The sequence below is a fragment of the Scleropages formosus genome, chromosome 23, assembly GCF_900964775.1.
Source record: "Scleropages formosus chromosome 23, fSclFor1.1, whole genome shotgun sequence".
Classification (NCBI taxonomy): Eukaryota; Metazoa; Chordata; class Actinopteri; order Osteoglossiformes; family Osteoglossidae; genus Scleropages; species Scleropages formosus.
Window position 1 is genome coordinate 20,623,827 of NC_041828.1, and position 25,215 is coordinate 20,649,041.

The following is a 25,215-nucleotide window of genomic DNA, read 5'->3' on the forward strand; positions in this document are numbered from 1 at the left end:
AGAAGTGCTTAAGGAAGAATTGAGCGGACAGGCTACATGAGAGAGGTGGAAGGTGGAGGAGCTGCTGCTGAGGATGGTGAACAATGAGGCCCAGTGGAGTCCAGGTGCACCTGCACCTTCTCACCAGCAGGGGGATTTCAAACCCTGCGCAAAACCCTGGGCTCACAAAAGATATTTTAAGTATTTCTTCTTCCCAGATATTTAAACTTAAACGAAAGCGCACAAGAACTGTGAAAATAAAAAAAGGCCTTTTTTTTTTTTCCATAATTCAGTGTCCCTTTCTTGTGAAATTACAGATTGGCTGATGAACAGTTGGCTTTCAATAGACCTATTCTGCACTCTTTATAGAACAAGTGTGGACACAAAGTGTAGTTGAACGGCTGCCTGAAACAGATTGAGGGTGTGTGAGATGGGGGTACCTTTGTGTGGAGACTGACCAGACAGCGGGATTTAACAGCCTGTCCAAGAGGATCTTGGAATATTACATTTTCCACGCAAAGTTAAGAAAAGGTTAAGGGACACTTGCTTTTGTTTAGAAAAACTGGCTCTGCTGCATCTAGTATAAGTATGTGCTTGATGTGTGAAATGAATTCAAACCTCTAAACACGCAAAAACCAACCCTTGATCAGATGGATCTGGTGATATCATTACCTTGCGGCACTGCGCGCGCACACAAATAATTTTGCTTGCAATGCAAGGCAGAGACCCGGTGAAGATTTGTTGACATGGTGGTTAACTTGTTTACTCAGTTACCTTAAATGGTGCTGTTCGCAGTGCGAGATGCTGTCTGTCTCTGCAGGAAGGGCTGACGCTTGGCGCTCAGACGAGAAGTGTGATCGGGGCAGAGAGCTGCAGCGTGTGGTCAGGCTGGCCGGCCCCCTCCTTCCAGTGCATGAACGGAATTGGCCCCGGGGGGGTTCATGCCTGCAATCTGCACCCGGAGCAGCAGGAAATAAGTCAGGGGTCTTGCTCGGAGCCGGGGTCCACGGGCCGACCTGCAGACCCGACATCCTGACCAGCGCCTGCCGGCAGGAGGGTCTCCGGTTCATAACCACCAGCCATGGTATAAAACTGCATCTTAGAGGGTTGATGAAAAAGAGCTCTAATTATAGGAATCAACCCTGATTAAGACATGAAAATAGTTCAACACACACACACACACACACACACACACACATACTCCACTCAGTGACACAGTGCTGCATTCGCTGCATCGTGACGCAGGGCCTGTTCTCACAGCTCTCTCTGGGACAAAGAGGAACATCCACATGCAAAGTAGACCATGCTCCTTTCTTCCTTCCATAAACACAAGAGATTGTACTCATTTCATTGTTTTACCTTTGAAGTGTATCATGAACGCAATTTTATTCCCTTACAGATTTAACTTCCTTCCAGCACCTCGACAGTGCAGGTGGATGTGGGTTCGGTCCCCAATCAGTGTGTCCGTGGAGTCTGCATGTTCCCCCCATGTGGGTTCCTCTGGGTGCTCTGGTTTCCTCCCACAGTCCAAAGATGTATTTCAGGTGACCTGGAGACCCTAAATTGCCTGTAGTGTGTGTGTTTGTTGCAGTGCTCTGCTGCAGAGATGTGCAAATGACTGAACTAGTGCATCTAACACTGTGAGTCACCTTGGATAGAGGTGTCACATAAGTACTAGATAACGATCACTGTATGTGACTTTGGAGGAAAAGGTCTGATCAATCAATAAATGTAAATATAAATATAGCGAGCTTCAGCAACAGAACTTCCAATGGTATTTATATCTAAATTTACAATTATTCATTCATCAGACACTCTTCTCCAAAACAATGGACAACTCAGAGTAAACAAAGTGCATCGACAACAGACAGCTTTAGAGACAGAAGCAGTCGCCAAAGTGCCTTAGTCCAACATCACTGTTTTTACTCAGGTATCTGCACATAGAAGTGACAGTAGGGAAAATAGAGAGGTGACATGACGAGTGGCATGACACGAGTTCAGGGAGCGGTCAGGAGATCCGGACAGGTGAGCCTCGGTGCTCTTCAGGACAATGAGTGCCTGCATTCGGATGCCTGCGGTGTAGCCTCGAGCAAAGGTAAGCGTTGAGTGTGCAGTGCGGGGGCTCACATGCGGCGGTGGGGAAGCCCGTCCCGAGAAAGAGCCTCTCTGTGTTTTTGTGGTGTCGTGGGGGCGGGTGGCCGTTGAGACCCTCTGTGATTCAGAGCGCAGAGGCCGTGATCCCCCAGCCCCTGTGCGCCTGCCCTCTGACAGCAGCCACCGCGTGACTCACATGTGCCACCTGCCCACCGAGGGACACATCAAACAGGGAGTCCAGGACCGAATCTGCACATCAACACGGCCTCTGACACCTCGAGTAATATCAAACATTAGTCATACGAAGAACCGTTTTTTTCCTCTCTCTCCTTTCCAGTTGTACCGTGCGCCGAACTGCTGTTTGCCTTATAGCGCCGACACCAAGAGCCCCCAGAATGCCACCCGATGCTGCGCCACGGCTTCGCGGCACAAGTGCTGCCAGTTATGTGAATCAGTGCGGAGCACATGAGCAGAAAGAAGGGCGGTCATTAAAGACCACGGCGCGTAGCGGTGAGGAGGCCGTCGGGCCCCCGCTTCTCCGCACTGCTCCGAGCTCTTTAATGATCATTGACATTTCGGGTGTCGCTTCTCGGCGCCTTCGCTCATCCCACATGGCACGGCAGCCCAGAATCCACTGACGTGTTAATTACATCTGTGACTCCACTCGTCATGTGTCAAAGGGACATTTACAGAATAGAAGTGGCAGGTGAAACACAGAGGGCTGCTGCACTTAAATTCATCTGTGAGCTACAGTCCAAAACTATTTGTCTTTTATTATTGCCCTTCATGATGACCTTCTGCCCTCAGAAAGGATGCGCTCACAATGTTCATTTTCCCATCATTTTACTATATTTACTCATTTAGCTGATGCTTCTCTCCAAAGTGACTTAGAGTATTAAGCTACTTACAATTATTTACCCATTTATACAGCTGGGAAATTTGACTGGAGTAATTTAGGGTAAGTACCTTGCTCAAGGGTACTACAGGTGGATGTGGGATTCAAACCTGTGACCTTTGGGTCCACAGGCTGCAGCTGTAACCACTACCATCATTATCATCAACATCTTCTTCATTATTATTATTATTATTATTATTACTATTATTATTGCAGCAGGTGGTGTAGTGGTTAGAGCTGCTGCTTTGCACTCAAAGTTCGAGTCCTGACCTCCTGCTGTAGTACACTTGCTCACAGTATTTACCCTGAAGTGACACAGTAAAAATGAGCTTGCAGGTAAATGAGTCTAAGCAGCTGAACCATTTGCTTTGGATTAAATGTGTCATATCAATGTATCCCTTATTACCATAAATTTACAATATAAAGTTTCGTTTTCTGCGATATACATGTCAGGGTTTAACGGCAAGTACCGCTGTATATGGGACCTGTCAGACTAATAACGTGGATTATTTCTTCAAAGCAGCCACTCAAGCAGGGCAGAGCGTTTTGTGTGCGAAATACAGTATCCGAGCCGGGTTCGAGCATAAACATTCCAGAGGAACTGAGAGACCGGGAGGACAGCCACAGGGGTCACGAGGTCACGAGGCCAAGACTTCACACTTCAGCCATCACAATTTTGTGGGAAAAAATGTAGGAACGTGAACTATTTAAATTATGTCATTTGATTGCTGAGCAACTCCTCTTCATCGTCGCAGTGCTGCTCGATGCAGAATCGCGCGTGTGAAAAGGGCGATGTGTCGAGATCGGTCTCTACAGCCCTCACGGCGCTCCATTTCACAGGAGTACATGAATATTTGCTGCTTGTGTGAAGAGCCACATACTGTACAAAATGGTGGTGAAAACACAGAAACACGCAGCGATGCGGGCAGCACTCGTACCACACGGTCCGTATCGGGGGGTAACCGAGTCACCGGTCATTCGATTCCAAAAGCAAACACTTGAATGCAGTTATTAAAATTTGGAAGGTGTGCAGGTTGGAAGTGGAGATGGAGCCCGCGTGTGTGTGTGCGTGCGAGCGAGTGCACGTGCGTGGGGTCTCTCCGCGTGTGGTTGCGGCTGCGCCGGAGCCGGTGTGTGTGGTGCGAAGAGCGGCGGGGGCGAGGCAGCGGCAACAGCAGCACAAACAGATGTTCGAGAAGGCCCCCGTTCTTTTTTTTTTCTTTTCCTTTTCACGATTTCACGGGCTTTTAGAAGGCCCTCTCCCACGCCTCTAGGTGTTACTGATACTACGGTTCGTGCCACCGCGACTTCACACCAGCACTGCGGAGGCCGCTCTGTCGAACCCACGGTCAGGCTCGGTGAGCAGCAGCAGCAGAAGCGGTAGCGCAGCCTGCGCCTTGAGGGTATTTACTCTTAATCCATACACTGATTGTGCGTTTAATTGTCAACGTTCTTCCAAAAACCGCCTCCCGATGTCCGTCCCTCTTGGCGTCGCCTGAGCTCCTCTTCGCCACTTAACCCAAATGGTCCACATTCGCATCCTTTTCACACACAAACTTCATCACAGCAAGTTCGCTATTTAAAAAAAAAAAAAAAAAAAAAACTGCCTTAAAATTTCATTTAGTTTCTGTAACATTTCTTACAGCCATTTGCCTATAAGGGATTGATCGCGTTGTATTGATCAGGGGCACGGTGAGCGGTGACAGCGTGACACACATTATTACAGTGTCCCACATAATGAAGCCCTGTCTCGTCGCGGCTCATCCTGCAGGGATTGTGCTCTTATTCCCACAACGCAGCCGGCAAAACAGAGGTGCAAATGAGAAAAAAAGAGAATAAAACCATGTGGCGCAGCACAATACATATTTCAGCGGCTGCCGAAGCTTATTTTTCTACATAGGAAATCCAGATGGCCATGGGCGTCTGCTGTCATTTATATTCATACAGCCTTTTTCAATCTTTCTTTGTGTACGGCTTGTGTTTGTATTAAAAGCGCGTGGCGAGGTGTGTTTTGTGTAGGATATGTGATCTGAATCGGCGGCGGCCCACAGCCGCGTGGAAAACTCCCTCAAGTTCAGCGGCAGGGATGTCGGGGCCCCGTGGCCCCCGCACCGCTGCGGTGCGGCAGAAACCGGACCAAATTACCAGATTTTCAATCTTTCCTTTTTAAATCCACGAAGGAAAAGCAAACAGCGAGCCACCACTGAGCCCAGGTACACAGCATCTGATTCAAGAAATGACAGCACTTATGTGCAAAAAAAGCGAGGTGTCAGTTTCACACAAAATTCGGCTCTCCTTCAGAAGAAGCCAATTAATTTGAAAACCTTCGGGAGTCTTCCACCTAATTAACATCTCATATGAAATGCCGCTGCAAAGTACGGCGTGCAGCAATGCAATATTCTCAGAATAGATGAGATTCCTGCATAATAAGCGGCATCAGCAGGTACCTCGGTACATTATTAGGACTAAATTCACCGGAACGACCATTTGTTCGCTTTAAATGAATTATGTTCTACGTTACAGCCACTTTTTTTATTAACCTTTATTTGGCCCATCTTCTCATCTACAGCAACTTACACGTCACGTAATGGATTTCATAATACTGCATGATAGTATTGTAACGACCCCGCGTTACTGTTTTAGGAGGGAGTGTGTGCTTAATGTAAATAGTTGCATTATGGGAAATAATGTTAAATGTGTGTGTAACCACTGGGGGCACTTACAGAGAAAATAATGGGTTGGCTGTGTTTACCAGTCTGTTGAGAGAGCCTGTGGGCACAGATCTCAGAGGAAACGGGGTCCTCGGACCAAGAACATCATTTCCCTTGTTCCGGTGTTCAAATAAATTGTTAGTTATGAATGCTGTCTCTGTATCCTTCTTCGCCCCATCCAAACTCACGGTGCTGCAAGCCACGGTACTTTTACTGAGGGTTCAAGGTGCATACAGACCAAGGGAACTACAGCAGGAATGGGACTCGAACCTTCACACTGGAAGGCGATGGTGCTGTGCCTGCTGTGTACTTCCATAATAAAACATTCCCTCAGCTGACTGACAGTGAATGACATCTTATTTCCCATCCTTACCAGGGTCCAATTGTTTTTAAGCAAAAGTGACAATTACTGTGTTCATGTGGAACTTTTAGAACGAAACCGTGCTGTAAGGATGATCAAAACTTGATCATTCGCTACACCCCAACCAGACTGCTATGCTCTTCCACATGTGCCCGCTTGGTGGTCCCACGCAAGAAAGGTAAAACACCAAGGTTCTCGATTTTGGCTCCATTGTGGTGGAACGACCTCCCCCTCTTACTCAGAACTGGTGAACATCTGTCCACATTTAAAAAGGGTCTTATAACTCATCTCTTCCGGACTCACTTCGCCCATGATCTCTTAAGTTCAAGTAAGGTGTAAATGATCATGCTCCATAACCTTAAGATCATGCCCGGATCAAACCTTTACACAACTACTCCTATGATGTAACATAAATGTTTACACGTATCTCCAAAAAAAAAACTTACTAGGAACGTTATCAGGAATCGTCGATATTCTGAGTTTTATGCAGCTACTCGTGTGATGAACATTGGTTCATATGGTGGAAACTAACTGCACTTAATCATACGTCTGCATCTACGTCTCTATTTCTGCTAATGTAATGCACACATTGTATTTTCTATGATATCTATGTCACTTTGGAGAAAAGCGTCTGCTAAATTAATCAATGTAAATGTAAATGTAAATAAAGGCCATGAACGTCCATTGGCCAGCACACGGGCGAAATGAGCGAGGAGACGCACCCCAAGAGAGCGGAGGCACAGATGAAAACCTTTAGCTTATATTTATTGATAGATTCATTTTTTTACCTCTTATTCCATTCTGTACAATTGCACACAGTACTAATACCAGGGCTGTCAACATTACTAAAAGGTTCAACAAAAGTTCAACAAAAGTACATGCGCAGAACTAAAGAGAACTGCACACCTTCCGTCCTGCTCTTCACTCTGCTCAGTTGCGCTTTATAAAACACACCTTGCAAACATAACTCGTGACAAAATGCTGAAGACTTAAGTTAAAACCACAGCATGTGCCATGTGACTGCAGTGGAGAAAACGTGTGAAAGGCATTTTTCTAAATTAACTGTTCTTTCTGGGAAAATGCAAGGTGGTGGAAAATATAAGAATGTGTCAAAATTTTACTGGTCACAAGTCATTAAACCAAGTGCAGGACATCAGCAAATCTGAAAAAATGTCACATACTACATTAAGATGGACAGAATGCAGCGAGAAGGAACCCTCCCACAGGCCTGACGTGACAGCTCAATCACACTGACCATGTTTTTACCTGGAGGGACAGGAATGCGGTGAATTCACACTGCAGCACAGGTCATTACTACTGGACTTTTAGCACTCAAACTTTTCTGCTTCTAACTCCAGAAGTAGAACTAGAAGTGAACAATAAGAAATGTGACCAGAAACCCAACAGCTAAACACCAAAATGAAGACAGTAGAAAGAACCATGACAATGTAAGACAAGAAACTGTAAGTGTGCTACAGAAAAGCAAACATCTGGTCAAGTGTATCCAAAACCCTCACGTGACTGCAGCGCTGTAAAGGTGTTCAAAATATCCGTCAACGCCCTCCACGTCTCTGCCAGTCATAAATAAAACATTAACAAAGTTTGAAATATGTGTGCTGTACTAACAGGAATGGCAACACCAAAGCCTAGGGGTTTCCGAGAAGGGAAACCTTCTCAACAGGAAGCGGTAACAGCCAACAACCTCCACATCCTGAGGTCGCCCCCAAGTATGGCATTCCGCCTGGTTGCCTGGCGGTTTGTCCGTAACGAAAAACAAAATCGTCTGGATGCACGGTCGATTCCAAAAATGGGCATCAGGAACTGATGTAGACAACCGTGACCCCAGCTCCTGACATGTTCACTTACGTTCAAAGTTCATGTTCAGGATCATCGTAGCCGTTCCCAAAAACCATTCTGCTGTAGCCAGACCAAATACAGTCAACATTTTCCACCAACGCATAGATAAAACTAACTGAAAAGGGCCATTTATTATGTTTTACGTTAATCTGAACAGGATTAAACCAGATACTTATGTTTACTGTGCATACAAATTGAAGCATAGAATAAAAACACAAATAAATGTTTAATTATGTTATTAAAGAGTAAATATGAAAACACTCTGCACATAGTCCTGTCATTTTCCTTTATTTCGTACATCAAGCTGATGTGCTTCCCCGAGTCCCGGTTTCTGTACTCATGGAGACGAGAGAGTGTGTGTCGTTCAAGTCCCCGTAAGGCTCTGCGAGAACCGTGTTGGACCGTCCGCTAGCGGACACCTCAATAAACACAGCACATTTCACGTGTTATCAAAAGACACATGAAGTGCCCTTTGGTGACTGTTTATTCAAAGACGAAATTGAATTGCACTTCTTTCTTACTCATGTAATTAGTAAAAAGAGTGAAAAAGCTGTTTAAGTTCCCAAAAATATTCAGTCAATTGCTTCTTCAATTATCACATTTACTTCAGTGGAATTCATCTTGTGTTCCACACAGCAAACACATTTATTTAAGTGATTAAGCACGTGTCGGAGGTTAATTGCTGACCGTCCCCCGAGTGTGTTCTGTCACAGCAAACAAAGGAGGGCAAGGAAGTGAACACACACCTCTCAACACAGAAGACCACCTACTAACACAACACCTGAGGAGGATCACTGCGTTTCACTCTATCTGCATTTCGGACTCACTTTGTTTAATCATTTATTTAATTTCACGCTGTAGGACGAAATTAAATAACTAGACTGAATACATTCTTTGTTCGCAAAAAAGAAAACTCAGTGCATGGATCAGCTGTCATTACAGAGAGTCTCTCCAAATGGGAAGGACCGTTCCTATTGTGGTCCTGGAAGAGAAAAGCAGAGACAAGAGTGCGGAGAAGGGCCTCCGCTGCAGGGCCACATGCCACCAGGCTACATGCTGCTGGGCAGCTTCTGTTTCCTGTTCTTATTAGGAATCCCAGTCCTCTGATACTCCTCCTTCTCCTTTATGTACTCCTGCTTGCATTCTTCAAAAAAAGCTGGATCCTTGTAGCTGCCAAGAGGAAGGAGAAAACAACAGAGGTCAATGCGTTGCTGTGAATAGACGGTGCATCATTGCTGAAAGTTGATATCATGTACAGGAGGACAGAGCGCATGGCAACACGGGAGAGCTACTTCGTACTTCCTATCACGCTGACAGCCTCTAAAAAGAAGGAGACATCCTCATTTCAAAATCATATTTTGATCTAGATGTCCCAATCTACCCCAGTTTCACGGCTGCTGTCCCGAGCAAATGCAAACACATGGGAATCGAGAGAATGTTTTTTCTATGTGGGCTTCACTTCCTTCCAGCAGACCACAGTCAAGGGTCTTGATGGACAGCTGCTGGCTGCAATCACAGTAGGGTACACACAGGCGGCTGCACTCACTGCAGGGTCAGGCACTCCTTGAGCGCAGTGTTCTGCTCCTGGCACTTGATCACCATCATGAAGCCCGTCTCCTTACAGCACTGGGTGAAAGCTGCAGCAGAACACAAAGAGGGTCAGAGGTCAAGCATCATTTACAGCAGCTGGTTCAAAGAAAAACCTACAATTTCCCCATATGTCTCGTAAACCATCCATTTCCGATAGGGGATGAGAAGTTAGCGCTGAGTCAGCACCGAGTCAGACCAAACCTGCTCAACAGTGTCTACAGCACTAGAACCCAGAAGGCACCACAGTACTCAACATAATATATATATACATATACACGCATTTATAGTTACGCTCTTCCCCTCCTTGAAGGCCTCGGTGACAGAGTTCTTTCCTCCCTTTTCCCTTCCATCCCTGGAACTGGGATCACAAAACGGAACAGGAGACAAACCCCATGGGGTAGACGGAGATGCCAGTTACCCTGGTCCAGCCCAAAGAACTGGTGGCAATGGTGTCCGTGTCTGAGGGGGGTGACGTGCGACAAAAGCCAACACTGCTTGGCTCCAGAGGTCCCAGGCTGCCGGGAGCTGAGCCCTGCCTCTGAAAGGCGTCATTAGAAAGTGACAAAACCGCCCCCGGCAAGAAGCCCACATGGCTGATGAATGGGGGACCGGGGCGCAAAAGGGGTGGGCTGAGAGGGGTGTCCGGCCGGGGTGCACGCGGGCCCCCTGCTGCTTTAATTACTGTTGCGTGCATCCCTCCATTAATGGCACACCTTCACTCCTCAGACGTGGGCCGGCATAAAGCAGCCTAGGAGAAAAAGGAGCGGGGAAAGAGAAAGGGATAAACCCGCGTGCTCATTAACGAATGGAAATCAGCAACTGGAAGACTTGGGTCCAGCCCACAAAAACGCCACATGTCAGGTTATCGTTCCCTCATACCCGCGGCCCTCTCGCCCTCGCTGGGGCCGCGTACAGGAGCTCTGCATTGTGACCGTCTCGCTGCCGTGGCACACCACTGCCGGCCCGGCTTGATCACAGAGGACTCCTCGGTGAACCCGGTGCAAATGCGTGTGAGCGAGTCACTCTGCGCAATACACACGGTCCACACAGCGGTTCAGTGTGGTTTGATGATCCTCCTAAACCCCAGGGGTGGCCCTGAACCCGCGTCCAATCAACATGAACAAGAACAAGTTAGCAAACCAATCGACTCCAACCCGGCCGCAGAGTGTTAACTGGCCACGTGACTCATCAGTAAACTGCGGGATGTTTCTCTTGAAAATTATTCATTCCGATAATGTTTAATGCACTCCAAAAAAGTGAAAACCAATCAAGAAATGTGCGGCTGTACTGTTCCGACAATGCCACATATCGTTTACAATATGTAAATGAACGACGACAGTTAAGGCTGAAAAATGAGCCATCTCAGAATGGCTCGTGCAGGATTTGCACGGGGTCCAAGGTTCGAGAACATCATAAATAATGCTACCGGGAAGCCAGTGGGAGAACCGGGGAAGTCGGAAATGATTCCGTACCTTTGAGCGAAATCCGAATGCGGCTAAAAGACACCGACGTACAATACGAGATGAACTGAGAACTTGAGCAGCTGAAACAAACACGAAAAAACATCATACAAAACACAACCAGTGACTTTAAAGAGGTGAAATCATGTCTGAAGAACCCCCACATCTTCCCCATACAATCTCTCTCTCTTCTCTCACACACACACACACACACACACACACACATACACACATACACAGAGGAAAAGAGTACATGCACGGAATGATTGTGTGGAGAAAAGGCCACGCTGGGGGGTTCTACAAGTGCTGCTACCCCCCAATAAACAAATGAGCTGATTTGTTTCTCGGTCCTTGTCGGAAGCATTCGCCCTCCGTTGCCAAGCGCCTCATTCACAGTGGAAGGACCACGCAGAGGTCCGAGTGCCGCCCGTCTCGGTGTTCTTGCAGACGAAAGGCGACGGCGCCGCAGCGGCGATAAAACAAAACAACATCTTACGCATCAAAGTCAATTCGTTGCTTTCTGATTAGGGACTCGCAGAATATTCAGGCTGCATCTCCTGTCCAGTGGAGTAGAAGCGAATATCCCTCATCTCAATTTCAAATGAACGGAGGAGGAACCTGCGGCCCTTCAGTATGCCAGGAAGCTGCTGCTCCACCGGATTATTACCCAGTTATTAGGATGACGGCGGTGGATCCCATCCATCTGATTGAACCTAAGCCCTCAGGGACCTGTATTTCAATCAGGCTGATCAAGGCGAACACACTACCGCCAACCCCACAGGCGTGCAAAGTATCTCTAGCGCAGACGCTACAGACACACACTGCAAATGTGAAGGAGAGCAGTCGGGGAGGCCCTCGGTCGCAACGCCACACTCTGTTAAGGGCAACTCAGCAACTGAGCTCCACTGGTAACTTCCCTCATCAATCTGCCATCTCCAAGCACTGAGGCCGTTCTCCAGTGACACGCCAGACACCCACACGGTTGAAGAGACACGGTGATGCTACGACGCTGAAACACATGAGGAAACTTCCCTTTCGTGATGTTGGGATGGCCACTCTGAAAACTCAAGACTCCTCAGGCCATCCCACCTGCACACGTTCAGGGCCATGTGGTGGAGGGGTGTGTGTGTGTGTGTGTGTGTGTGTGCGTGTGTGTGTGTGTGTGTGTGTGTGTGTGTGTGTGCATGTGTGTGTGTGTGTGCGTGTGTGTGTGTTGTCCACCCCCCTCCCCCTCAGCCAGGCCTTTTTTAATGAGGCGCGCAGCGGGGGCCCTGCTGGGGCACGCCAGGAGTGTGAGGAACAGATGAGTTCATTGTTGCGGGACTGCGATCGAGCGAGTGAACACCCGCACCCGCGTCGCGGCACACGTCTTCCTGAAGCACCAGGCCGCAATCGTTCCTGGGGGGGGGCCACAGGCGCGCCGTCGTCTCGGCTCCCATCAGAAGCCAACTGATGGCTCAGCGGGGGACGCAAGCGGAGCGGACGGAGAGAAAACGCAGCTCTTCTCCTCACATGGGTGCCGTGTCTCAGCTCACGTTGAAACTGTCGTAGGAAAACCACGTCCTCCACAGTGTCGACTGGAATCCCGCATGCTGAAGGACGGGTGGAAATATTATAGTGCCGCAGAGTATTATTATACAGTGCGGTAACACTATATTACAGGACCAGCACAGGAAAAGGCAGTTATTGAGGCAGTTATTCACCATAAACTAAAGAGAAAAGCCTTATAACAGTGGCATATTAGCAAAATCCAATCAGTGTATCAATTAAACAGCTGAATCCACCAATAACGGAAACATAACTGCAACCCACAATACCATATACAGGTACAGTGCTACCGCACTGCTCCACGTTAACGTTCTCAGGGACGCTCCCCAGGCAAACCGTACGACAGACCGCTGACCGCAACTCTTGTCTGCTCCTCGCTGTGGGGGTCTTGGTTCATGAGGTCTGTGATGAAACCTTCACATCAAGATCACGTCCCCCACAATGTAGGGGCTCAATTAACTGAGAAAATGAATAAAATACAGAGAGGCGCATCATGGTCTGGCCACACCTCTTCCCGACTCTCGGAGGTGGGAACGTAGCGCTGCTGTGCAGCCGGCGAGTCAAGGAAAGAGGAATTGCGAGCTGACAAGTGGAGGTGAAGGCTCTGGGGCCACTCCCCTCCCTGGCATCCATGTTGGCACAAGTGGCCCGTGGACCAGCCCTGGGGGAGCAGCCCATCCCAGGGCCCGGTCAGCGCGCATGTGGGTGAGGGCCAGGCCCATGAGCCGGCGCCAGGGTCTCAGTGGGATGCCCCTGTTGTGGGCGCGGCGTGCTGCTCTGAGGCTCGGTCAGCGCAAGACGCATCCATCTGCCCACTCCGCTATGTAAATGACCAACTGGCGCTCAGCGAAGGCACACGCTTCACCTTCAAGAGGTTAGTGGAAAGGCCTCGCTCACACACTGCCTGCCCTCGCCACTTTTGTGTGCTTTGTTTAACATGCTCTTTTTCATTTGAGCGCGCCGAGGGGACCCCACCACGGAGCTCTCCACGTGCCCCTCGGGAAACGTAAAATTACCTTCAACACCGTTCATTTTTCCCCATCAAGAACTCTTGCTGGGATTTTTCCAGCTTCTCGAAACTAGTGGCACAATGGTTAGAGCTACTGCCTCCGCACTTGAAGGTGGCAGGTTCAAATCCCACCCCCTGCTGTAGTACCCTTCAGCAAGGCATTTATTGCTAATGCTGAATTGATAGAGTGAAAACTACCCTGCTGTATAAATGTGTAAATTGGTGTAAGTACCGAAACTCTGGAGAAAAGTGTTCAGTTAAGTGAATGAATGCAAAAGAGACCAGGGTACGGGTGGGCGGCATCTCGCCGCTACGTCTTCCACTACCATTTGCATCCCTTTTCCGCTGTGCTCTGACACTTCTACAACACACAGGCGACAAAACAATGACCAATGACACCTGGACAGATCTGTAACACACACGGGGCATCGTGCACCTGAGGATGACACTACTAGTAGAAATGCGGATGAATGTATTTCAAGCTCACGTAGACTACGTCCCTGTTGTGGCCAAGGGGATGGGTGGGGGACAGAGACAGGCTTTCACGGCAGGACAACACGCCCCGCTACCTCCTGTGAATCACTACACGGGTGCGAGTCCTTCCAGCTTCACCTCTGTCCTTGCTATCAGGTGCCAAGGGCCCCTCGCAGAGATGCGATCCATGCCATGCATTCTGTGACGGCAACAGGCTGTGCGCTCTCGGCCGTCCTTCAAGGACAAGGCTTTGGAGCCGCACAATGAGAACAAACATCAGACGAAGGACTTTTTCGGCTGGGAGGCTCCACACCCTTGTCTGCAAAGTGGGTCTTCCTACTGCGTGGAACACAGTCTCACAGCAGTGTGACAACAGTCTGTTCCAGTGGCTCTGTGCCAGTTCATGACTGCAATATAACCGTGTGCTCCGATGTAATTCCGCGGTATTGAGTCCGTTCCATACGCTTAGACCTGCCAGACAGGAGCATGTTCTTGAATCGGCCAATCAGACATCAAATGCCATCAGCCGTTTGCTGCAGGCTCTGCACCTCCAGGATGCTCCACGTGCAGCATAATGTACACAACCGCAACCACTTGCGATGACAATGAACGCACAGAATGATGCATTCAGTGCATTTTGCACCTCCTCGCAATGGAGAAGAAAAACCTGTCAGTCAGACACAGCCCTGCTTTAGAGGACCACAGTCACATTCAAAATGTCCTCAGTGTACAAACACTTGTCAGAATGACCGCTTAGCCAGATGGTCCACGCTCATATAGCCCGGCGGGCCACTGGGCGAAGGAAGAGGGAAGCGAGTCATCGCAGGAGTCTGGGTGCATGCTTGCAATCGGTGCTCACCGAGTGTCGGATGATACCCTGAGAGAGGCGTGACCAAGGTCCGATCATCAAGAACGAGCCCGAAAGTTCAGGTTCACACAGAGGCATGGCAGACGCCCGAGAGGCCTGCTCTTACTCACCCACGTGCTGTGCGAAGGGGAACGCAGCATCGCGTGTCATTTTTTAGCAATACAGGGCCAAAAGTGACACCTGTTATATGTGTTTGGAGGAACCCTTGTAGGTATGAAAAACACAGCCTCCGTTCCTCACGACAACAGTTCGAGCAGCTTTTTTTGAGAAAGGAGTAACGCTATCAATCAGCCCGCAAAACCCTTTGGTGACCTCAGATCGCTCTATTTTTCACCTGCACGGGACCTAATCATCACACACACAGAGAGCTGTACACACACATGAATCCCACTACCGTGAAAACACGCTGCTGCGATTCGCGACTCGAGGTGGCCCAGACTCATGGTTGCACCCAGGCTTCACCAGTCACCGCAATGTTTCACCTAATCAGAATATCATAAAAAAACTGTACATTGTTGTGATTTGTAGCATGCCGAGTATGACTGCTGCACATTTTGAACGCCACTTCTGGCCATTGTTACTCAACAGCGTAACGTCCACAGAGCAGCTCGAAGCAGCATTTCAGGCACATTTTCTGGTAAGAGAAAATAACCATCATCTGCATATTTCAGGATGCATCAGGTGAGATTTTACTTGCATCGCACCCAAAGAAACAATCGGTGTCTCACAGTGTACAGGAGCTGCGTGTGTCTTCATCGTAACCTTTTTTGCAGATCAGATAAGGAGCCTCTGGATGGTCATGTGGAATAGATGCAACGTGGATAAAATACCAAATGGCCGATCAGCTTGACCCTCAGGAACGATAATGACGCACAGAACTGTGCGACTATGATTATACTGCAACATAATCCATTTTACACCATGGTTCAGACTATTAATCTCTAAAGGAGGAGCCCTTGTATGCTCTGTCTAGGCTGTACAGTGATGAGTTGTTTGGTTTATAATCAATGTAAGAATGAAAAAAGCAGGACAATTACCGAGCGACAGGACTCTGCTGCTGTCACCACCAGCATGGTAATAAGCGTCCGAGGCCAACAATAAAAACCACCTTCTGTATACACGGCAGAAAGTACAGTGCAATGCAGCGACATGCACAGCTCACTGAAAGATGTGTGCCAGAAGGTTGCTGGTTCAAGCTCCGCTCTTTGCCAGGGCTTCATGAGCTGCCTAACTTACCAGGGAGCTGATTCTAAAGACCTTTGACAGCTATGTTTTATATACAAGTTAAACTGTGTTTCATAAAGTATTTACAGTATTGCATGCAAATACAACTGCAAGGAATAATTTAGACAGAAACAAACAGACGGCACTCACTCCTGTGCTGTTCTTTCGGACTGCTGCAAAAATACCAAGTATTTGGTAAATATTCAGAAAATATTAAAATTCATAGCTCTCAAGCTTTAAATACCTTTCAGCTGATATGTAAAAAACGGAACATTCAAGGTCCACAGCAGTCAATGTCAAACTAATTAAGAATTTCTGGTGTAGATTCATTGGAGCTGCGATGTGGAATACAATGGAAAATCTAAATCAAAATCTAAATTGCATCTCAAAGGATTTATGAAACACCATCCTCTCCATCTTGGATGGCGAAGGGCACAAGCGGGCGGATGGGGAGAGCAGGGTGACGCTGTTGCCGTGTACACACAGAGGCTCATTTCCATAATGCGATGTGGTGCAAGTACACTGAGAAACAGCGAAATCCTCATTTCACGAGGAGGGACCACACGGAACTGGAAAACGCAGTTTTAAGAAAGCGTGCCGAGCAAATTAAAGGTGTTTATCGAAAAGGAGCGTTCAATACTTTGTAGTGGCTGAGCTCACACTTGCACTCGCAGTGAGCAGCAATGCGAGAACAAACCAAAGGACAGGAGCGTCTCGGTGTGGGAGGGTGTAAAGGAGCGGGGGGTTTCCACGCCAGCGCCTGCCATCTCAGATGGTCCTGAACCGTTGTGGGGGGCCTGCGGGCAGCGTGGGTGGGGGGCACGCAGGGCCAGAAGCAGGAGTCGACCTTGCCTCTAAAATAGCAAATCCTTTGTGTTGTGAAAAAAAGGAAAAAAAAAAAGTGTTGGCTGTGGAATCCTATGTGCAGAAACACAGACGCCACTTAAAGTACAGGTGGCGATAATATCTCATACAGTATTACAGAACAATACAGTACTATTTACAGGGTCAGCATGGAGACTGAAGAACTGAGAGTGATTTACCATAAATTAAAGAGAAAAGCCTTGTAACAGTTGCATATTTAACGAGGTATATGCGGTGCAAGTATCATTTCAATAAACTGTTGTGCCCAACAATAATCAATAACAGAAACAGAACTGCAATTTACCTTAAGGAGGAAATTCAACCCACAATATGACATTTATACACTATTGCTGTTTTGCTCCATGTTCACTGTGGCAGCGTCTGCACTAAACAGGGCATCCACGAGAGGCAACAGGTGGTGTAGCAGATAGAACCATAGTTTTGTAACTGAAGGCTCCAGGTTGGAATCTGTGTTACCAGTATAACATACACAAGCAAATTCCTTAAACTGAATTTCTGCAATAAAAATGACCCGGCTGCATAAACGGGTAAATCACCATAAGTAGCTTAGCCTGGTAAACCTAACACTGCATGGGATGTTGGGGAAAACCTTTGGCGAATAAAATTAATAATTTTTTTTTTTGTAAACAATGCAATAAGTCACCTTCAGGTTGTATTCCTCACAGTGGAACACAGTTTCTCATCAGCAAATCAGCACAAATCCCAGAATGCACTGCACCAGAAAGGATAACAGCCATGTTTTAGATACCCCAAGAACCCATGCGAAACAACGAGTAAAACGGAACTCAAATATTGAAACACATGCTGTTTTACTCCAACTGATCACCAGAAGGCTACTGAAAGTGTTGACAGATAAATTAAGGACATACGGACAGTACGAGAATCCCATAATCTTTGAGAGAAATAGAAAAAATTAGGATGCAAATGAGTTTTTCCCTCTGCCAGTTCCAGGGGTGTTCTGTTCTGCAAATATGTAATAGAGATTCTTTGCATATGTCAGAAATGACTGGATCATCAGTTGTTCTGAACCCATAACCCTGCGCTACTTTGCACGCAGAGGCTATGCACTGCTGTGCCTTTGGTGTCAAGATGCTTTCTACCTCTTCTATGTGCACGCTGATGAAAAAGAGAAGCTGTCTGTGAAAGAGGAAGTCCATAATCTGCATTTACTCGTTTAGGTAAGAGGGGTCGTGTAATTTCGCTTTCTTTACTTTTACTTGAAGTTTCGGTCAAGATAAAAATGTACTTAAACTTCTGGTTTTGGAAGGAAAAGTGTTGATTACATCCCTTCAGCAACTGTCTGCGTTTATTTTGGAAATAGACCAAGGTCTCTCTCTCGCTCTCTCTCACACACACACACACACACAGAAAATTACCAGTCCAAGCACAAAAACACACATAAACACAATCACAGACATACCAACTCAGAGCACCACAACCAAGCACATGCAAAAACAAATTTATTTTTTTGTGCATATGTAAAATCAGAGGTGTTGAAGGGGTGAACAAACACTAGCTGCTCTGTTTCTTAAAGGGAGCTCAGTAAAAGTCCGGCAGCCGGGAGACGCGTTGCGAGATCCTCGGGGTGGTGGATGGAACACAAAAATGCGTAGAAAACCTGCTGAACTGGCCAATGAACATGTATGTACAGTACAGATGGTGCAGAGAGCGGGAGAGACAGGCCATAGTGCATCTGCGGGGGTGTGTGTGGCAATGAGCTCAAGCCGGGGAGCACCAAGTGCGCGCGCACACACACACACACACACACACACACACACACACACACATACCTAACAAGCTCATTAACAGTACAGGAGCAGGCCAACAGCAGCGACCCGGGGGCAGGCGGTTAAGGGCTCCTGCCAGGCCAGGGGCACCACTATGGTGTCCTCCTCACCCGTGAAGGCGACTCCGTCTCCTTCACACTCTCTGTCAGTCGTTTGCACGTCATACGTTTCACTTTCTGCACTGCGCAGCTCACTCGGCTTCACCTTCAACAGCTGCACATCCCGAGAATTTTCCTGGGAATCACCGATACTGACAGTTTTATTTTGCTAAAAATCCTCACCCCCTCAAACTTTTCCACAGCTGCATTTTTACTTTGCCGAATTAATTTTTACATTGTGCCCTTAAAATCTGAACATGGGTTTCAGACGAAAATCCCAGCCATATATTATGTGCATATTAAAGGAGACAGTGTGTTAAAAACTCCCTTCTCATCAAGAAAAAATTTTAATTATTTAATTTACTCCCTTAATAGTGTGCCTGTGTGTCTAACACTTGCTAACACCAGCTGCAAAGTGCATGCTCTCATTTTGCTGAACACAAAAATTAATTTTGAATATTTAACATGCTGTATTTAGACACAATCATTTTAAGCATTATATAATGCCCAGATGACTAACAATTGAGAATAACTAGGGAGATACTACCTTACAAAAAAAGATTATACCTATAATTAACTAAATGCTTAATTATACTACTATTTACTACTTGTTTATGCACTGCAACAGTCCCCTTCAGCATTTATTTAGAAGCACAGCGATGACTGATTGGTGCTATTTCAACGTTTAATTTTAATAAATAAGCTAACTATATCAGGATTGACGAAAACACTGACGTTACCTTAAAAAATGCACAGGAAGGTTATTCTTGAAAAAAGCAGTGGGCAGTGCTGAGCTCCACAAGCAGCTTGGAGGAGTGAAGCCCGCCTTGTTTGCATCAATGAAAGACTGGGTGGTTATCACAAGTCGATCAGTTGCAACATTCGAGGCGCGAAGGCTGTGGTAAAACCGCATTTCTCAAAAGTAAAAATAAAAACATTTTTAAAAAGCTGCCCTCCTTTCCGTTGTTTACTGACTAATTGTGAAGAAATTCATTTGTGCTATAGCTTTCATCAAGTTGGGCTCCAGCCTGCACATACACTAAGCGCCAGTGTAATGTTGTGAGTCATGAGCGCCAATGTAAGAGGCTCAGCGACATCATTCAAAACTACTGCTTCAATTTTAAATTCTAATGAGGAACAAAACAGTAGATGAATATTGATTTCCTGCGTTGCATTAGTTTGGTTTAATTAAAAAGTGGCACAGGCTCACACTGATTGAGGTGTTAATGACAATTATTTCTGTGAACCCTCCCAGCATGCACTGGGGCAGATGCATTGTGGTATGGTTCTCTTCAGGCCGAAAATACAGACCTATCAATTGATTTGACTACACTTTTCGTCTGCCATTTACCCCCTTTCTTGCTTTCTTAACAAGGGCACTTAGTGTAGTTTTGCAGCATGCAGAAAATGCATCAACCTCTGAGTCAATTTCTGCATGCAGGAATGTTCAGATCAGTATTTTATCATGCTCCCAAGTGCACATTACATCTTGTTACATTTACTTTAAAGGATTCTAGGGCTTATGGGGAAAAAAATTAAAGGTTAAAACTATTCTTGTCTGCCAGATATGCAGAACAGATATGACTCAAGATCTCCACACTTTGGACCCTCGAACAAATGTTTTAACCACAAATACATCTATTAGTTTGTGCTCTGCAGAGTTTGGGGACTCTGGGGTTGAGGCTGTGGCTCTGGCCACTCTAGGATGGTGTGTGTGCGTGCATGTGTACGGGGGTGTACCTTGGACATGCTCCTGACAGCGCTCTTTGGCCTTCTCCCTCATTTTCTTTGGGATCAAGACGTCCAGCTCCACATGTCGCAGAACTGGCTCCGCTGGACAAAGAATTTGGGAAAATTTCAGGTTAGCACCAGACTCCCAATCTATAGCTTATACGGTTGGAGCAAAACATCTTTAAGCATACAGGGCCTTGGGCTCTGCTCCCCTCCTTTCAGTTTTTTGGCACTGGAGTTCCTGAGAAAGTCACCCACACACACACACACACACACACACACACACATTGTCAGAACCGCTTGTCCCATACAGGGTCACGGGGAACCGGAGCCTACCCGGTAACACAGGGCGTAAGGCCGGAGGGGGAGGGAACACACCCAGGACGGGACGCCAGTCCGTCGCAAGGCACCCCAAGCGGGACTCGAACCCCAGACCCACCGGAAAGCAGGACTGTGGTCCAACCCACTGCGCCACCGCACCCTCTAGAAAGGCACCCAACTGCCATTAAATGACTACCGACCATCTCTGCTTTCCAAAGCAACCACCAGCAGACACAGCACTTGACCTGCACCAACAGACAAGAAGGCCATTATAAGGTGTGCCTGCTGTCCAATGTCATCCCAAGTGCACAGCCTTCAAAACAGAGGTCAGCATGCAGGCTGCCTGAGTCAAGATTACTCTCTCTACTTTTCACAAACATTTCAGTTACAGAAGTCTCTCTTTATCAGCTCACTTTGGGGAAATAAACAATTCAGTCACCCAAATGGTACAACTGCAGAACAGGAGTTCCACTTATCGAGAAAAGGAGTTACTCGAACAAGCATCACTGAAATGTACAGTAAAACAGGCACGACTTCTGCTACGATGCTGCAGTTTCTGGATAAGAGGAGCTTATATACTTCCTTCTGTATCTAAAGATTTAAATAAACACAGTTAATCCCTCTGACAGCATGGGTTTCATACAACAGTCCAAAGATGTGTTTCAGGTGAACTAGTGACTCTAACCTGCCCGCATTCTGTGTGTGTGTGTGTGTGTGTGTGTGTGTGTGTGTGTGAGAGAGAGAGAAAGACAGAGAGCGAGAAAGAGATTGCCCTACGATGGACTGGCGTTAACCTTCATGCACTGTGCTCCCCAAGATAGGCCCCAGCCCACCGTGACCCTGCACTGAATAACTGCCTGCAGAAAATAGATCAATTAACAAACTGTCATAATCCTCATCCTCAGCATCTCTCTTTGGCCATGGCATGGCCAATGTCCTGTCAAAATCTTCACATAGTGAGGAATGGCTTTATTATGCTTTTGGCAGAGTGGGAAACCTGCAGCTGTTTTATTATTATTATTATTATTAAAATTACAATTTATTTCCATTCTTCCCCCAATCTCCATGTCCGCTGCATTGACAGATTCCTTCAGGGCAGCAGTCCACAGCCCCGCAGAGCTGGACATTCACTCATTTTTATGACACATCCGGCAGTGAAATTTAGTTCATTCCTAAACATCCAAAAACGCCAAATATACTAGTAGTGCACCTGCTGGCTGAGCACCGCGATACAACTAGAGTTCACGTGTGAGAAACAGTGTCAGTGCAGCGTCCCGGACAGACACCACATCGGTGACCGATATCGGCGGATGTAATCAATCTTAATTAATTTAAAGTTAACAATTTAATTCATACTATTTCATCTGCCCTTGTGTCGGACACCCTCCGTCGGTACTATGCGCATGCGCTTTGCTCAGTTTCTACCAGGTTTTTAGCACTGCTAGCTTGAGGATAATAAAAACATGACGAACTTTTCTGATTTTAATTTATGACCAAAGAAAGACCTGTACCTTCCTTTGGTGACTCCATAACTGTGGATGCTCGTTTTCTGAGGATCAGAAAAAGAACATTGCGCAGGCTGTGTTGTGGTGGCGGTTGACCTCGGATGTGTATCCTGACCTCGGTAACGATTGGGTATACCCACGTGATGTGGAAGTGATGTTAAGCATTCTGGGAAAGGTAGTCAAATCTGACAACTGCACAGATGTCGTGTTTCACCACTGTTCGTGAAACGAGTCAAGGTGGTGTTTACAGAAGTCGCGGTCTGAGTTAAAGCTTTGGGAAATGGATTGAATACAGTACAGAAACCTGACTTAACGCCAAAATACAACACAAAAATTGTATTAGACACTGTAAAGACAGCCAAGAGTTAATAATTGTAAACATTAAGCACTGGACATTACGGAATATGATATTTAATTAGAAAACACCGTGTTACCGTCCCGTTGATCTTTTTATTCTGATGTGCTATGTCAAATCCAAAAGCTAAATTTCAATGGAGCTCATAAAGACTGCAAAAAACTGAAGGCTTTTTGTCTTTTTTCAGAAACAGTGAATACAATTTATACAAAAGTAAACGTCTATAAGATTTGAATTGTAAATGTGGATTATCATTTTCTTCACACAAACCCTGAAACAATTTAAAATGCACGGTAGTCCCCCGGCGTATTGGTTGTGTCGTGTTGCGTTGCAGCTGCGCTGACGGACGGAGAGCAAAGCGCGCGCGGGCTCTTGCGTCTGCGTCTCCGCCTCAGCCTTCGCACGTCCCCGAGAGCGCGAGGTGCGAAAGCCGCGGTCAGGCTCGAGCACGACTGCGCGTCTAATTTGGAGCTTCTCATTTTCGGCTCCCAGATTTTAAGGGTAAGAAATCGAACCTGTGAGAAGCCCTGAGGCAGAACGCGCGAGGTGTGTGACAGTGGCGGCTTTCTGGAGGGGAGGCGCTCGCGAGCGGTGAAGAGGGAGGGCGCGCGCCCTCCACGTGCAGCCCCTCACCTTTATCTTCAAAGCCTCACTCATCCTCTGAGAGAAAAGCAGTTGCCACAAAGTCCTCTCTGCTCAGCATCACTGTTCACCGAATCCTCTCTCTTCAGCATCACTCTTTACTGCCTTCTCCTTGTTCGGCATCACTGTTCACATCATCTTCTCTGCTTAGCATCACTGCTCAATACATCCTGACCGTTCAGCATCACTTTTCCTGGTATCCTCCCTGCTCATCATGACTTTTCAACAGCACTGTTCACTGCGTCTTCCTGCTTTGGCGTCACTGTTCACATCACGGGTCATATCCCGACCGTTCAGCATCACTTCATTATATTTTCCCCGTTAATCATCACTGTTCACCACATCCTCAGTGTTAAGCGTCACTGCATCCTAACCATTCAGCATCACTTCATTATATCCTCCAAGTTAACCATCACTGTTCGCTGAATCCTCTCTTCAGAATCACTGTTCACCGCATCCTCGGTGTTCATCATCACTGTTCCCTGCATTCCAACCGTTCAGCATCATTTCATTATACTGTATTCTCCCTGTTAATCATCACTGTTCACTGCATCTTCTCTGTTCACCATCACTGTCCACCACATCCTGACTGTTCAGCATCACTGTTCACTGCATCCTCTCTCTTCAGCATCACAGCAGGCATCAGCGGTTTGGCCCGGGACCCTTCAGGCAGCCACTATGCTACCTGCTGCCCCAGAAAGGTTTCGTGCATGGACTCTGAGTGGCACCTCATCAGTTTCCCAGTTTTCCTATTCTTCCTCTGCACGGGAGAACGAGGAATATTTAGTCAGTGAAGTTTTTCCTGCACTGTAGCACTGAGATAAAGCTGTCGGAGGAGCAACAACATCACTGGAGTGTAGAATTTGAGGCCCGCTCACATGTCGGGTAAATTGTTTTTTTACATCGTTCCACCATTCTTAGAGTCTTTGATTACAGAAGGAGAATATTGTAAAGTATCTAAACATAAACATAAATAATTAAACACAGACATCGTGTCCGGTTGTATCAAAGCTTGCAGTAGTAACCCAACACCATCGTCTCCTTCCAGTGAGCAGCTGCACTCACTGTTCTCTTACTGCCCTTTTCTGAGTTTTAGAATAAGCATGGTAACTTAAAAGTCTCTGAAGGAACTATTGACTGGATGTGTTACTTTTTCCTGTCCTGTGCTGTTATTCCTGAGCTCGGATATGAAAAAGGAAACGTGATGATAACACCTCTAATAAAGCCGCAGCATGGGGTCAGTGGCGAACGAGGGTCCAATCCTCCGCGGTGTCCGGCTAACAGGCCCTGTCTCACAGAGTGGACATTACTGGTGCTCAGAGCGGGACCTCTGGGAGAACAGGGCGCTCCAGCTGCAGCCGCAGCCCTCTGTGGAGATGGAGATGTATTGAGCGGGATGTTGAAACCATACTGTGTTTTCAAAGGACATAACGGCACTTACCGTGCCCAACATCCCTGACAGAGAAGAGCACTAAAGGCGTGGGGCTCAATTGCTCCTTCAGCCGTGAGGAATATATGAGTTTGTATTTGTAAACCTCGGCAAAACTGAGATTTCATGAAAGATTTTTTATTATTTTATTGTAGTTTCTGTGTTTTTTAATATGGGAATCATTCGTACAAAATATACGTGAGATCTGAAGGATTCCGGTTAGCAGGAGTGAAACAAAACAATTACAGACATATCACTGAATGATGAAAACAGAATGATTACCACCCTTAATAATAATAATAATAATAATAATATGCAGAGGGAATGATTGTTTAGCCACAGCATCATGCTGCGTTTGATGGTTGTTCTTTTATTATTCCTTTTAGAATCAG

At 46.8% G+C, this 25,215-nt stretch overlaps 1 protein-coding gene across 1 annotated transcript; it reads right to left on the reverse strand.

Annotated features, from left to right (window-relative positions):
• Positions 1-6,874: 6,874 nt before the first annotated feature.
• Positions 6,875-22,932, reverse strand: cmc1 (C-x(9)-C motif containing 1). The gene is made up of 4 exons (XM_018765864.2): positions 22,404-22,932; positions 20,581-20,673; positions 9,444-9,534; positions 6,875-9,067 (listed from the first exon to the last, which is right to left on the reverse strand). Exons 1-4 carry the CDS (start codon positions 22,420-22,422, stop codon positions 8,947-8,949), a joined length of 324 nt encoding a protein of 107 aa, XP_018621380.2. The 5' UTR covers positions 22,423-22,932; the 3' UTR covers positions 6,875-8,946.
• Between the last annotated feature and the right edge of the window lie 2,283 nt (positions 22,933-25,215).